The following is a 16,087-nucleotide window of genomic DNA, read 5'->3' on the forward strand; positions in this document are numbered from 1 at the left end:
GCGATGGAATCTAAAAGAATGTCTCCAAAAACATTATAAGAGATCATTTCCTCTTAGCCCAAAGAAAGCAATATGCAATACTCAGGAGTACAAATTGGCTCCATCCATTCAAGGTGCTGTTTCAAGCCTGTCAAACATAGCAGGCATCACAAAAAACATTAAGCCATTGTTTCTTCAGTTTTTTCTTTAATAGGAAAAAAATTACAAACAGAAACGAAACAGCTGATCTGCTAAAAACAAAACCCGGAAGAAAACTGGTCATGTTCTCGTCTGGTTTCTAACATTTTACAATGGGAATTGACTAGAGATAGGTACTTTTAAATCTATCGTAGTTCAGATATGATGTATAATTTAGGGGCAAGGGACAGTCTTATCCACAACATCTATTTATGTGGGAAGGAGAGCAAGACCTGAAATGATGAAACTGTTCGTACTCCACACTTTTGGATATTCCTTATGCTAAACTAGCTCATCTTTTGTGTATTACAAACCCTTTCACTGGTATTACAACTTTAAGCTCAATGTGACAAACAAATAGCACTGATTAGTTCCATTAGAAGATGATAACACATCAGGCCTGACTCACTCTACCCCCCCCAGGCAGTGACTCTACGCTTGACATCAAGCCTACTTTAGACACCACTGAAAATATATTTAACACTTTTACCCAAATTATTCCACCTATCTACTTCACTGAGTGCATTTTAAAAATAACCACAGATAAATGGAAGAGAATTTGAAGTGAATTCCAGGCTCCGCCAAAACCCCAAAATAATCAAAGCAATAAAAATTCAAGTAGCTAGTCTTCTTACCTTGTTCTTTATCTGACGAATTTGCTTCCAGTTTCTTTCAAGATTGCACATTTGTTCAGGTTTTAAAGTTAAAGTTGTCAATATCGTTAAAAAATTGCAAAATCAGCTCTTGAAGCTTCTTCTATGTATTTATTCTCCTGCTCACGATTACGTTTCTCAGTGCTTCTTTTAGGGCTGAAAGAGAGTTAATATGTGTTATTTTTTAACAATAGGTCTGTTCACCTTCTGGTGACTGACAGTCATAGTGAGGTTAGTGGATTTTGAAGAAATTGAAACATTCAAGAATAAAACAAAAAAAAAAAACTCATCAACCTACTGTTCTGAGTAGCAATGTCTATGTTTAGACATAATTAGCTCAAAAGGTGAACATTTTAAAAAGGACACTGCTTCACTTGTTTGTCAGCTTTTGAATGGGTTTTCAAAATTAAAAAAAAATTGCAAAAAAAGTTTAAGAGCAAAAATACAAATGCACTTCCTGCCATGTTAAGACTTCAGGCCAAAAACACATCTTTGATTAGTACAGGGAAGGAAAGTGAAACTGCCCCGAAAACAAAGATAAACCAGAACCAACCTATTTCCATTGTCCAACCATGTGAAATGCAAAGATTACCACTAGCATAAATGCTGAATACTAAGTTAAGAGTTTTTAAATTCTTTCATTTTAATAAAGTAAACGAGGTCTTTTTTATTATTATTTGATGCTTAGAAGTATCTAAAATTTTCAATAAAAGACAAATGGGCAAATTCCTATACTGTAGTTTGAAATGATTTGAAGAAAATCCCTTCATAACTGAGTGCTAGAGAAGCTATTTACACATACCCAGTCTTATCCAGATGGCAACATGAATGTACCCGGGCACGCTTCAGCAAGTGGCAAGGCCCGACTCATGGGGCTTGTACTTTACTGGCAGTCGCCTCCGAGTCTTCGGCCGGACACTCTCGGATTGCCATGGCTTCGGGGAGCAGGCTGAGTGCTTAGAGCTGCTCTGCCTGACTCTCCGGCCAGAGGCAACGGAGGCGGCGGGCTTGCCACGCTTGGCTGGGGAGCGAGCACCGGGCCTTGCCGCGCCTCCGTGGGGGGTGGGGGGTGGGCGGGGGGGGGGTGGGGGGGGGGGGGGGGTGGAGGGGCGGGGGGGGGGGGGGAGAGGGGGGGGGGGGGGGGGTGGGGGGGGCGGGGGGGGGTGGGGAGGGGGGGTGGGGGGGGGCGGGGGGGGGGGGGGGGGGGGGGGGGAGGGGGGGGGGGGGGGGGAGGGGGGCGGGGGCGGGGGGGGAGGGGGGGGGGAGGAGCAGCGGCCACAGGGCTTGCCGCGCTCGCTCAGTGCTCCGGCCCAGGGAGTGGGGAGCCATAGGCTTGCGCGGCCTGCTAGTCGGGCCTCCTAGGCGCAGCCCAATTCGGGGAATCGGCCTAAGCCAGCCCTGACTGTACCTTCTTTGCTGCAGCAAGGGCTCAAAAATATAGTTATTATAACAAGGGTTAACAGCTTTAGATTTGTCTGAATGGAATAGTTGTGTAGATGACTTCCCTTGCTGGAATGAGAACTTAGTGGCCATTGCCCTAACAAGTGTGAAAAGTGTGTGACTTTATTTATTACGTATAAGAAACAAATATAAAAAGATTGACTACCTACCTTGCATAACTGTGGTCTTTTGTTATGTTGGCTCCCATCTAGATGTGCAGCATGCATGAGATTGGCATCTTTGAAACAGCAACATCTGTGGGGCTGCCCACCCAAGCCCATGAGGAAATTTGAGCCCCCAAGTCCCCATTCCTTTATTTCCACAGGATGTTTTTGGGGATTCGTCTTGAGCTAGGGCCCCATAAAATTGTCCCGCCTTTTCCGCTCCTCTCATCAGCCCTGCTGCACCGATGCCCTGGATGCCCCAGCCCCTTAGCAATAGATTATTAGGCCACATGGGCTACAACAGTTCCTCACGTTCCCACACCATTCAGAATCTCAGCAAATGAGTTTCTGAAATGCACAGATAAAGGTGGGTTTCATGGGATCCTCACAAAATCTTGAAGAACACAGTTACTGCAAGGGAGTAACTGTTCTCTCCTTTTTCATATATTTGTGCATGTGGATCCCTGTAGGTGACTCGCACTACTCCACATTGGAAAGGTGGACATCTAGCTGTGCCCACAACTAATGACTGTAATGCGGCCTTCCCAAAGTGATATTTGTCTTTTCAGCCAGTCAAAGGCATGCTTAACTTTATAGGGGACTACTCCAAGTAGCTGCCTATCAGATCTCAAATATGGAAACATTTCTGAAACATACATAATAGGTAGCTTTGAGCTTTAGTTGAATGTGCCTTAAATGTTTAGGGGGTGGGGGGGCGGGGGGGGGGAGTGGCAGACTATTGCCAGACATTTGTGGTGCAAACTAAAGTAAACTGTGTAGTAATTCATGTTAGGAAATCTTCTGAGAATGACTTGCCCTGTAGCGCACTATTTCAACAACAAAAACAGACTGAGGTGAACAGTCTAAAGGATTTTGTCCTATAACAAACATCTATTTGTTTCGCCTAGCAAAGACTGGGTGGAAAGAACACTGGAAGATTAATTACCTGGTTAAAAAGAAACTGAAACAACTCTTGGAATAACTGTAGGATGAGGGCTCAAATCACCTTGTCTCATGAAAAAGGGCAGAAGGACGGAGGATCCAGCCATGAGGGGGGGGTTCACTGTCCTAGCTGGCTGATGTAACAACACCAAAAAGGCAGTTCTGAGAGTAAAAAGTAAAAAACATTCGAAAGGAGTTCAAGGGACGCCTATAGGATCAGTGAGGTTGTTGAGATAGTAAAACGGGGGGGGGGGGGGGGGCTTCCAACTGGTATTTTCCATAGTATATTCTACTTGTGGAGGGCTTCGTGCTTTGCAACAGAATTTATCGTATCTGTAGTGAACATTCTCAGCCATTAGCACTTACCAGCCAACACGTAGCTCCTAGGTGCAGTGAGATTTTGGATCTGGCTAAAGAATTTGTCTCTGGTTCTGAGATATGTGTGGACAGTCCAGGAGTGCTACTAGGTGCTGAGTTGACATTTTAAGTGTTGTGGAATCAGTACCAGATTGAGTAGGGATCAAAGTAGCCCTAGGACCTTTTGGTGGCGAGCCAAACATTGAACCAATGTTGCTTGCTTCTGTAGCATGAAAGGGCTTTGTGCTCAGTTCTCAGGAACAGAGTGAAGGCAAAACAGCTCTTCTTAGGCTTTCCCTTTCTTTGGAGAAGATGACAGTTGCAGGGAACCATGTTTAGTCTACTGCTGTGATCTATCTTGCCTCAGTGCAGTACCAGTCTTTAGTGCCTGGGACTAGCCACAGATGCTGAGGTGGACTTGTCAATGGTGCCAGGTCAGACTTCTTACTATACCAGTCTTGGGAGCTGGATCCTGGCTGATACGGACACAGAGAGATTGAAACTTGGAAATAGAAGGTCCCATCTTAAGAGACTGATGCCTATTATTCTAGGTCAAAACTGTCTCTCACAGACAGGTCTGGTATACATAATGTCACTGGATTTTCTTGTTCTTGAGAAGGATTGGCGGACAGGGCACTGGTCAGGCACATAGCTCTCACTGGGTCAAAATTAACCATGATTGTAACCATCTACAAGAGTGGGTGAGACTGTCACAAGATCGGCAGGTTCGAAGCCTGAAGGCTTTGAGTCTACTATTAAAGTGATTGTGGCACAGTACACCAAGGAGGAAAAGAAGAGTTTTATTTGTTTGCTTGGGGCTTTTTCTGGGGCAAGGAATACATTTAAAGAAAAAAAAATGTTAAGAAAAATAAAAAAGGGGAGATTTATAGGAAAATTAACCCTAATTGGTTAAATTTATAGAAAATGTGCTACGGATAAAGAAATAACAGAATAGGAAATCTCAGAGGCAATAGGAAGTATAAAAAGTGGTAACATTCCAGACTGATGGCTTTCCAGGTAAAGTTTACAAGGTATTTAATAAGGTATTAATGGGTTACTTGTGGGGTACCCTCAATGCCATTCTGTTAGGGAAGAAACTTCCACAAACCTAAGAAAAGAAGCTACTGCTGTCGTTCTCCCTAAAGTTGAAAAAGACCTTACCTTATGCTGCTCTTATAGGCTCATGACAAAAACAACTTAGCAAAATACTAGTGAGCCAACAGCAATCCATACTCTCAGTTTTTATATACTAGGGCTGTCAAGCAATTAAAAAAATTAATCATGATTAATCGCGTTATTAAACAATAGAATACCATTTATTTAAATATTTTTTGATGTTTTTTACATTTTCAAATATATTGATTTCAATTACAACACAGAATATGAAGTGTAGAGTGCTCACTTTATATTTATTTTTATTACAAATATTTGCACTGTAAAAGACCAAAAGAAAATAGTATTTTTGAATTCACCTAATACAATAACTCCTCACTTAACATTGTAGTTATGTTCCTGAAAAATGTGACTTTAAGCAAAACGATGTTAAGCAAATCCAATTTCCCCATAAAAATTAATGTAAGGGGGGGGGGGTTAGGTTCCAGGGAAATTTTTTTCACTGGACAAAAGACTAATACATATACACACAACGGTATAAATTTTAAACAAACAATTTATTACTGGTACACAGAGATGATGATTGTGAAGCTTGGTTGAGGTGGTGAAGTCAGAGGGTGGGATATTTCCCAGGGAATGCCTTACTGCTAAATGATGAACTAGCAATTGGCTGAGCCCTCAAGGGTTAATTCGTTGTTAATGTAGCCTCACACTCTACAGGGCAGCACGAATGGAGGGAGGGGAGACAGCATGGCAGACAGACACAAAGACACACACCCTGTGTGTGTGTGTGTGTGTGAGTGTGAGAGAGAGAGAGAGAGAGATGTGCATTGCTCCTTTAAGTATGCTGACCCCACTCTAAGTACACTGCCTGTTTAAGTTAGTCAGCAACCTAAGATAGCAGCTGCTGCCAGGAAGCTCCCTCCATCCTGAGCCCTGTTGTCTGTCCCCCTCCCCCCAGCTCCTGCACGCTGCTTATCCCATCTTCCATAGAGCAGGGAGGAGGGGGACACCCTGACATTAGTCCCTCTCTTCCCCCTCCGCTCCCCCCACACAGCAAGCAGGAGGCTCTGGGGAGCAGCTCCAAGGCAGAGGGCAGGTGCAGCACAAGGCCGTGGGGGGCGCAGCCGGCAATTGATAGAACTGCTGGGCAGAACGGGGAGCTGATGGGGGGCCACAGGTCCACCCCTGTTCCAAGCCCCACCCAGCTAGCTGCAACGAGCTGCTCTTCCCACAAGCAGTGGACAAAGCAGGCAGCTGCCAAATGACGTTATAAGAGAGTATTGCACAACTTTACATTAGCATGTTCTCTAATTGATCAGCAACATAACAACGAAACGTTAACTGGGACGACTTTAAGTGAAGAGTTACTGTACAAGTACTGTAGTGTAATCTCTTTAACATGAAAGTTGAACTTACTAATGTAGAATTATGTATAAAAAATAACTGCATTCAAAAATAAAACAAAAATAAAACACTTTACAGCAGTGGTCCTCAAACCTTTTTCATCTGGCGGGTGCCAGACAATGAGCCATGGAGGACCGTGGCGGCGGACGACCATCCGCCGAAATTCCGCTGATAAGTGGCAACGTCAATAGGCGGCATTTCTGAGGCGACGCCTCTGGATGATGCAGCTTGTCAGTGGCATTTTGGCAGATGCTCGTCCACTGGCCAATATGTGGGTGCAGTTAGATGCCCCAGTGGGCGCATGGCACCCAAGGGCACTGTATTGGGGACCCCTGGTTTAGAGCCTACAAGTCCACTCAGTCTTACTTCAACCAATCGCTCAGACAAACAAGTTTGGGTACAATTTGCAGGAATAACGTAAACAAGAAGCGGGCAGCAATGTCACCTGAAAGTAAGAACAGGCATTCGCATGGCACTGTTGTAGCTGGTGTTGCAAGATATTTACGTGCCAAATGAGCTAAAGATGCATATGTCCCTTTATGCTTCAACCATGGGTTCTGCTTGATACCGATCCAAAGCAGAGTGGGCAGATGCAGGTCCTTTTTATCATCTGAGTCAGATGCCACCAGCAGAAGGTTGACTCTCTTTTTTGATGGTTTGGGTTCTGTAGTTTCTGCATCAGACTGTTGCTCTTTTAAGACTTCTGAAAGCATGCTCTACACCCCCTCCCTCTCAGATTTTGGACTTCAGATTTTTAAACCTTGGGCCAGTGCTGTAGCTATCTTTCACATTGGTACCCTCTTTGCATTTTGTCAAATCTGGTGTGAAAGTGTTCTTAAAACGAACATGTGCTGGGTCATCATCCAAGACAACTACAACATGAAATATATGGCAGAATGTGGGTAAAACAGAGCAGGAGACATTGAACACCTCGGGGGAGAACTGTGTCACAAATTTAATTAACACTTTTTTTTTTTTTTTTTTTTAATGAGCATCGTCAGCATGGAAGCATGTCCTCTGGAATAGTGGCCGAAACATGAAGGAGCATACATATGTTTAGCTTATCTGGCACGTAAATTCCTTGCAATGCGGGCTACAAAAAAGGGACATGTAAATGCCTGCTCTCACTTTCAGGTGACGTTGTAAATAAGAAGCAGGCAGCAATATCTCCCATAAATGTAAACAAACTTGTTTGTCTTAGCAATTGCCTTAATAAGAAGTAGGACTGAGTGGACTTTTGGCTCTAAAGTTTTACATTGTTTTGTTTTTGGGTGCAGTTATATAATTAAAAAAAATCTAAAATCTACATTTTTAAAGTTACGCTTTCACAATAAAGAGACTGCACTGAGGTGAATTGAAAAATACTATTTCTTTTATCATTTTTACAGTGCAAATATTTGTAATAAATAATAATAATATAAAGGAGCACTGTATACTTTGTATTCTGTATTGTACTAGAAATCAATATATTTGAAAATGTAGAAAAACACCCAAAATATTTAATAAATTTCATTTGGGGTATTCAATTGTTTAACAGTGCGATTAATCACAATTAACTTTTTTTTTTTAATCACAATTAATTTTTTTGAGTTAAATCGCATGAGTTAACTGTGATTAAGCGACGGCCATAATACAAACCCAAATCAAATTGTCTTTGTTCAGGATAGACAAATGTCAGACAATATTCAGAGAGTACTTGGAATCATCCATAATGCCAGATCAAAAAGATCCATTTCTTTTGTTATCACTTGGTCCAGAGTAGACCTTTTTGTTTCAAGTCCTGTCCCAGATGAACATTGGTCCCTTGGTTCCTTAAATGGATAAATGTTCTTTATATCAGTCCAAAAGTAGTGGTGCAACTTAACGGGATTAAATCTGCCTTGTTTGAGTTACAGAGAGGGAGTAGGAAAAGATGTCCATTGCCTTCTTTACTTTTTTCACTGGCCACGTAGCCTTTTTCACAGAGGATAAGGAATAATGAATTTTTCACAGGAATAAAACTTGAAGGAATACATCAGAAAATAGCTTTATATATGCTGATATATTATTTTTATCTAACCCAAAAGTTTCCCTAAAATTAGTGTCTAAGAAAATCCATAACTGGGAAAGCATTTAAAGTACGTTATGCCAAATCTGAAATGCTAGCTATAAATTTGCCAGATTCTCAGAAGTCATTCCTCTAGAAAACATTTGGGTAAAAATGGGCAACAAATTCTGTAAGAACCCTTGGAATTCAAATCTCAAACAGTGTAGAAGAGCTCTATGATTTAAATGTCAAACCACTACTTCAGCAAATGAAAAAAATCTGGAGGGCTGAGGGGGAAGTATATACTTTCTTGGTTTGGAAGAATAGCCTTAGTCAAAATGAACATTTCAGCAAGGATATTTTTCTGGTTTCAAAAACTTTATGTAATCATCCCAGATAACATCCTAGTAGGAATACAAAGGATGTTGTTAGAATTTATATGAAACCAATTAAACAGGATGGACTAGCTGTTCCAAATATTCTATGGTACTAACATGTCAGCCAGCTCAGAGCAGTAGTGGATTGGGGTTCTCTAACTCAGCCAAACACTGGGTCTTTATTGAGTACGAAAATTGTGGTGGTGTAACTATTGCTAAACTACCATGGATTAATTCTAAAAAAATCACGCTCTCCAGAAATTTATACACATCCTTTAGCAAAGGCTACTCCATGGGTTAGTGATAGAACTAGAGATAAGATAAACTTTTCTCCCTCACCAATGACACCCATTGCAAATAATCCAGATCTTAATCCAAATTATGAACCAAGCAGTTTTAAAGATTAGGAGAAGCATGAAATGACTATTCAGTAAAGAAACTTTTTGAACCCATTTAGAGATCAAAACTAACTTGAAATGAATGGCCCACTCTCCCTTTGTACCAGTACTTTCAAGTTAGGGAATATGTTGTTTTATACAAAAGTCTCACGTTAGTAGAAGCGATAGTCATTTAGGGGGGAAAATTGACTAATTTGTAACAATCTTTGCAGATAACTTTCTTAGCAAAAAATATCCATAAATGATAAACCGGGAAAAGGAACTGGATAGACACATTACACCAGAGGAATAGGATTTGATCTGGAAAAGAGGACCAGCAACCTCAGTCTGTAGCATGATCAAAGAATATTTCTTTAAAATACTGTTTCAGTGGTTCCTTATACCAGTCGAATTTTAAAAAAAAAAACAAAAAATAAACCACCACTAGAGACTGAATGGGGACAAATGTTGGAGAAGTTGTGGTGAAAGAAGTCTGCAAGCATTACTGGTGGACATGCTTTCTCAAAGTAATGGTTTTCTTTAGACATTGATGCTATCTGTAAATCAATATCAACAATTCTGCGATATTTATTACCAAATGATCCTTTGGTAATCCTCCTGGGGCTTCCTAGCAGACAGACATGGTCACACAAAGAGAAAATTAAGAATTAATCTCTCATTTTCTGGTACCTGCTACACTACTGGAAAAAGAAAAATAATCCAACTCTAAAAGAATGGTTCAGAATAATATGGAATATTATGGAAAAATTAATGCCCCAATTATGTACCCAGGAAAACAGACAAATTTGGTTACCTTTTATTCAATATTCGAGACAGAGTACATTTCACCATTAAAAGCCCCAGGAAACTTGCCCAATTTTTTGAATATTAATATATGCTAGATATGCTTGGTCTCAGTAACTTTAATAAACTCAATTTAATAAAATCACCAGAAACAACTTGCTATGCTCCCTCTTGTATATGGTATGATTATATTATTGTATGACATTTCCCTAAACAAAAGCTCACTGTTGTAATTATTCTTGTATTGTCACAGTAAGGATTTGTAAGCCTGTTAAAAACTTCCTACAAAAAACAAACAAACAAAAAAAGAAACGAAAAAGAAAACGAGAAAATGCACTAAGACGCAGCTGGCAGACATAGCCTGGTTCTGTCTCGCTGCTACGAATGGAAGAGGAACTCCTGTGGCCATTTTGCCCTTTATGCACTCACAAGAGAAGCTTAGAGAGGCACACAGGGTGCAGGTGTGCCCTGAGAGAAACTGGTGTTCAGAGATTTCAATCTTGTACACATGACGTACATGCACACCTAGAGTATGAGCCACACAGACAATACTTGAAAGAGAAGAATATTTAGCTTTTATGTAGTCATTTACCTCTTCAAAATATTAATGAACCACTTCTTCAAAACACAAATGAACTAACCTGGGTCCAAGCAGATCAGGGCATTCCTTGCGCTTTCTTGACTCTGCCCTGGATGGGTCAGAGGAATTTTCTCCCATCCCACTCATCTTGAACACATATCAGCAACTAAAAAAATGAAGGGGGGAAAGGGTTAGAGTAGATGGACATCTTTTCTTCTTGTCTATACTTAAATGAAACATAACTGACCTAAAAAGGGGACATATGTAGCTTTAGTTAAAAAGTTAAAATATCAAGTTACACAAGTCTGCATGCAGTATCATGGAATGATTATGTCAATAACTGCTATAACCAATGAATACACATTTAATTTTGGATGTAGAGTTGTTAAATCTACTTCAAAGGGCAAATAACCTGTAAAACCATAATCCATTAGAGCAACACACACACTGGTAATATTTGTGTCATTGTAACGCCTAGAAGGCCCAGTGAAGAATCAGCAGAGCCCTGCGCGGATACCAAAATTTAGATCCACATTCAATTGCATCCATAGTAATTAGATTGTATCTGACTCACAATCCGAACTCCACACTTTATATGCATCTGCACACCACCAGCATCCTCTAGAACAGCAGTTCTGAACTAGACATCCATGACCCCCTGGGGAGCCACTAACTAGTTTCAGGGGGTGCGTGGCCCCACGGGGCTTCAGGCTCCACTGCCGCAGGGGGCACCAGGGCTCAGGGCTCCAGCTGTGCTGGAAGCCTTGTGGCCCTGCCACAGCCCACCAGAAAAGGGCAGTAGAGAGGTTTAAGTGGTGTATTAACTTCATAAGGGCTCTCTGCATGAGGGTGACTTTTACCCCTAGTCCTTGGGACTGAAGTAGTAAAAGACTAAGCCTCCTCTAAAGCAGCTTTGCACAGTCTTAAGACTAGAGTTCTTGTGGCTCTCTACTTTGTGAGAAAAGAAAAGGAAGCTTCTCTTTGCAACCTCATATTGCTGGGCTCAATTTCCTACTAGAAAATCTTTTTTGAGATGGGAACTGTCAGTTACAAAATTTCTTTGTTACCTATTGGTTCCAAACTTAATAGGATGCCACTGTATAAATATCTCAGAAATCCACAAAGCACTATATCAAACAATTCAAAATTCCCACCATAGTTAATGTACCAGTTTGCACGCATCGTGATAGAACAACAAGCACTACTAAGTTACAGACACTAAAGAAACCGCCAGTCACATTTTCATCCAGAAAACAAAGCTTTGGGGACTTTTGAGGTACTATACTAAATCTGGCATTAATATTCAAGTTTTGCCAACCACCTGAATAAGCTTTTGTCCACATGTCTTATGTAGAAGTATTAGTAGGATATGCAGTAACTTTAGGTTTTTTGGGTTTTAATCCTCTTTTGATAGTGGAGCCCTCCCTTAACAAATACATTAAAAATGGTGCAAGAAATCTGGCCAACTTTCCAAATATAGGAAAAAATAAAAATGACCACCTGTGTTTATTTTTCTTAAACAGCTACAGTACTGTCATGACCCAAATCTAAAATTATCTGCCCTTACAAAAATTAAAATATCTGGTTTGCAACAGCAGAACTTTAAATTATGTTACTGTCAAATATTCACAGAAAAGGCTACTTAACTACTTGTAAATTCCACATCACTGGAGACATTATTTGATCGGATTCTAGCTCCTGATAGGTCAGGATTCCTTTTGATAGCACTTAAAATTTTTGGCCCTTGTGATAGGGTATACCAGGTCCATTGAGGCCCTTTGGAAGGCCCTGCAGTCCCTACCATACCATGCCCCAGAAAAAAGGCCAGTAGACCTGAGTCCTCCAAGCTGCAAGGGAGGCAGCCAATTAGAGCCTAGCAGGCTCATATGAAAGGAGTTGCAGGACCTGGAAAGCTCAATCGCTGGCTGGAGCCAGAAGAAGAAAAATGGTACCCCTGCGTGTCTGAAGAAACTGCAGCAGCTGGACAGAGCAGTCACTGGCTGGGACCAGAAGGAGTGGAAGGTTGGGAGATTCCATAGGTAAAGAGATTGGGGAGAAACCCTGGGATAGGACTGTGAAGTTCTCCAGGCACTGAGGCCTGGGAGAAAGAACCCTGAGAGAACAGGGCAAAGACCATGGGCAGTGGGTGACCTGCCAGCTCAGGGAGGCTAGCCCCCGGCTGGCCCCATCCCTCCCCTCCTGAAGCACAGAGCCGCCCCTCCCCGAGCGCCGAGTAGGTGGTGTGTGGCCCCCTGAAATCCCCAAGCATCAGGTGGGCGGTGCATGACCTCGAACACCCCCAGCTCACCCCCTCCCCAAGCAGCCCCAGCTACCCCAAATCCCAGCCACGGCCACCCTAGCTCAAGCCCCAACATGCTTCCCTAGAAACAGCCAGCCTGCCTGGGCTGGGACTAAATAGGAAGGGCAAACCAGAGGGTGCCTTCTGAGCAGACTGTGGGTGGGGCCACACTGGGTGGTTTGGGGAGGCGTGGCCTCCCACAGCCTACAATATGCACCGCCCATAGTAAAGACTGTTAACAGACTCTTTAGGTAAGAAGAGGAGAGACCCTGCTTAAACAGGGAACAGGTCAAGGACCCAAGAAGTTGATAGGACAGAGTAGGAATCAGCCCAGAGAATGCAGCAATAGCCATTAATGAAGGAAGCAGCATGTAGCTGTTAGTCATAGGGTCCCTGGGTTGAGACCCGGAGTAGTGGACGGGCCCACGTCCCCCCACTAGAGTAGGCCAAGGTTGAGGAAGCGACAAGTTTCGTTTGGAGCCGAGAAGGGGGCAATACCTGAAGTGGTTACATTAATCAGGCCCAGAGACAGGAGGGCCAACTGTTCGTTGGATTGGGTTACCGCAGAAAAGGTCTGTTTTGTTTGTTTCACATACAGACCGTATGTGACTCAGCTGGTGGGCTGAGTTGCTGAAGACCTACTGCAAAGTAGAGAGTGGAGGCAAGAACCTGGCCAGCTCCTGCTTACAAAGGACAAGCAGCCACACCATTACAGCTCTGTACCATCCACTGTTTCCTACGCACAAACTTGCCAGTGCCTCAGTGCCTGCTGGACTGTTCAATTATTCTGTTCCATGACAAGCAAGAATCAAACTTCAAGCATAATTTAGCCAGAATTGGTATATTTTTATAGATGTAACACAATGACCAAAAAAGTAGTTTTGAAAAACTTTTGGCATGAGGGAATCCAGTTAATCAAGATCTTCAGAGAAGTCAAAATACAGATAGGTTATTTTCTCATTTCTAAAGAGGCTAGTTTATTGTTTTGGAGACCAAAACACTCAAGGGAATTTTCTATAAATTCTCTAATTCAAATGAACAAGCAATGCCTGAAGTGGTTTAATGTAAATAAGAAAAAACTGTGGAGACTTCCTGAAGCTCCCTCCACTCAACAAGAGGTGGGAGAGTTGTGGAAAACTTAGACCAGGTAGTGAATAGCAACACGACCATATTATCCCTGAGATGACAAGAAAAGAATGGGCATCTCTTTGCATAAGTAGCAGGCCAAGGAGCTGGAGCATACACACTAACAAAATGACCCCCAAAGTCTGCTTATCCTCCTAATTAGAAAATCTTAATAAAGAATCTATAAGAACGTCTTCCCATATGAACTAGTTTGGAGAGAAAGTTCATCAGATTGTAAGAATCACCTTCCTCTAGTGTACATATACAGCAAGTCCCAAAATCAACTGGAATGTTGTTTTCAAAGCTAAAATAATCCACAATGAACTAGTCTTGAAAAAAGAAAAAAATACAGTCTACTTCAATTAGGAAATTAAAGGCTAGCTGTTCAGCACAAGAGTATGAACCCCAGATCAGATTCAATCAATATTAATACAAAAACTAACAACAAGCAGTAAGAACGGTCACACTGGGTCAGACCAAAGGTCCATCTAGCCCAGTATCTTGTCTTCTGATAGTGGCCAATGCCAGGGGCCCCGGGGGAAAGAACAGAACAAGTAAATCATCAAGTGATCCATCCTCCGTCATCCATTCCCAACTTCTGGCAAACAGAGGCTAAGGACATCACCCCTGCCCATCCTGGCTGGCAGCCATCGATGGACCTATCATCCAGGAATTTATTTAGTTCTTTTTTTGAATTCAGTTATAGTCTTGGCCTACATCCTCTGGTCCACAGGTTGACTGTGTGTTGTGTGAAAAAAAATACTTCCTTTTGTTTGTTTTAAACCTGCTGCCTATTGAACATTTACTCAAAGATGCTGGAGCCTCTCTGGGAAAAGTCTCATGCTTAGACTGTATCTTTCTGGGTTGATACTCCCAGTGATCTTAGCGTGGCCTGAAAATCTTTCAAGGAGTGCAAGGCATTGTCTGTTTTGCAGCTAAATAGATGAGAATCCTCAAAGAGAAGAACTTCAGTTGTGTTCTGCACTTCCTGGGGAATTCCTGGGGACTGCAATGATGATACTTGCCCCACTGTCACAGCAGTTGCCATTGACCTTGCTGCTGTGTCTGAAGCATCTGTTGCAGCCAGCAGTGAGGTTCATGCCACTAACTGCTCCTCAGCAGTAAGAAATCATAGTTCCTCTCTTGATTCCTGCAGCAGCCCATCAACAAAGTCTGATACCTTATGCCAACTAAGGAAGTCATACTTGGAGAGGAGTGCCTGGTAGCTGGTAATTCTTAACTGGGGGCTGTCAAAGGAGGAGTTCTTCCTCCCAAAGACGTACAAAGGTTTAGGTGCATTTAATCTGGAATGGACTTGCAGCTATGTTTCAAGTGCTTTTGGGCAGCAGTGACCACAAGTGACCCAGGTATAAGGGCAATCATAAAAATACTCAACCCCAAAGAAGGAACTTGGTTCTTCCTATCCACTTTCCTTGATGTTGGACGTAAGATAGCTGGTAACTGCCACACCAGTTCTAACAAACCTGTGTTAATTGGCATTGTCAGTCTTTCCAGTAACAAAATGTGCAAGGTGTCTAATAACTTCTGTGGTTTTATGTACACAACCTCCACTAAAATCCATTCTTCTAAGGAGATCCTGACAAGTTTTGTAGTTATCAGGCTGTGATGGTGTAGATGAGACTGCAGACTCATCAAGTGATGATAAAGGAATGACAGGTACGGCAAGTTCAATAGGATGATCTTGTTCTTCATGAGAGGCTTGTAGTTGTGATGGCTGAGCATAGGACACTTGTGGTTGATAAGGTTGAACTCCTGAAAAATGCCACAAGAAGGGGTAGTCTGATCCTGGAGTGGGTAGAGAAAGCCCTTCTAAGATGATGAGGGCCCCAAGGAGCCCAGTAAAGCAGGAGTGAGGTCCACAGGCAAACCATGTAGCAGGTCATGGGGGTACTAGGTACAACATCCCTTCCTATATCCCTATGCTTAAGTTGATACACACGTGCCCTAAACTCCCTGTTAGAGATACCAGAGATTTGGGAATAACTAGAAGAGCGTTCTCTACTCTGGTCTGAGGCTCATGAGAAGAAGGAAGGAATACGTCTCTTCTAGTGCTGGAGCAGACCTAGCAGGAGTCCCTGTAATTTCTTTTGGGACATTTCTTACAGGTGTATATGCATGCAATACTGACATTGGAATTCTCTCTGATGATGAAAGGGTGGACACTATCAAATTTCTTGCGGTCAATAGAGTTGGTACCACTGACCTTAAACTAGTGGCCCTTGGTG

The 16,087-nt window shown here is 42.3% G+C and overlaps 1 protein-coding gene across 3 annotated transcripts in view; it reads right to left on the reverse strand.

The window, feature by feature from the left end:
- The window catches only part of NCOA2 (nuclear receptor coactivator 2), a 293,779-nt gene that overhangs the window by 134,947 nt on the left and 142,745 nt on the right, over nucleotides 1-16,087 (reverse strand). For all 3 annotated transcript variants that reach the window (XM_075063071.1, XM_032794449.2, XM_075063070.1), the window contains one exon: nucleotides 10,479-10,583. In XM_075063071.1, the coding sequence (XP_074919172.1) occupies nucleotides 10,479-10,564 (86 nt within the window). In that variant the 5' untranslated portion in view covers nucleotides 10,565-10,583. The remainder of the gene's footprint in view (nucleotides 1-10,478; nucleotides 10,584-16,087) is intronic.

Source organism: Chelonoidis abingdonii, chromosome 2, assembly GCF_003597395.2.
Source record: "Chelonoidis abingdonii isolate Lonesome George chromosome 2, CheloAbing_2.0, whole genome shotgun sequence".
NCBI classification, from domain to species: Eukaryota; Metazoa; Chordata; order Testudines; family Testudinidae; genus Chelonoidis; species Chelonoidis abingdonii.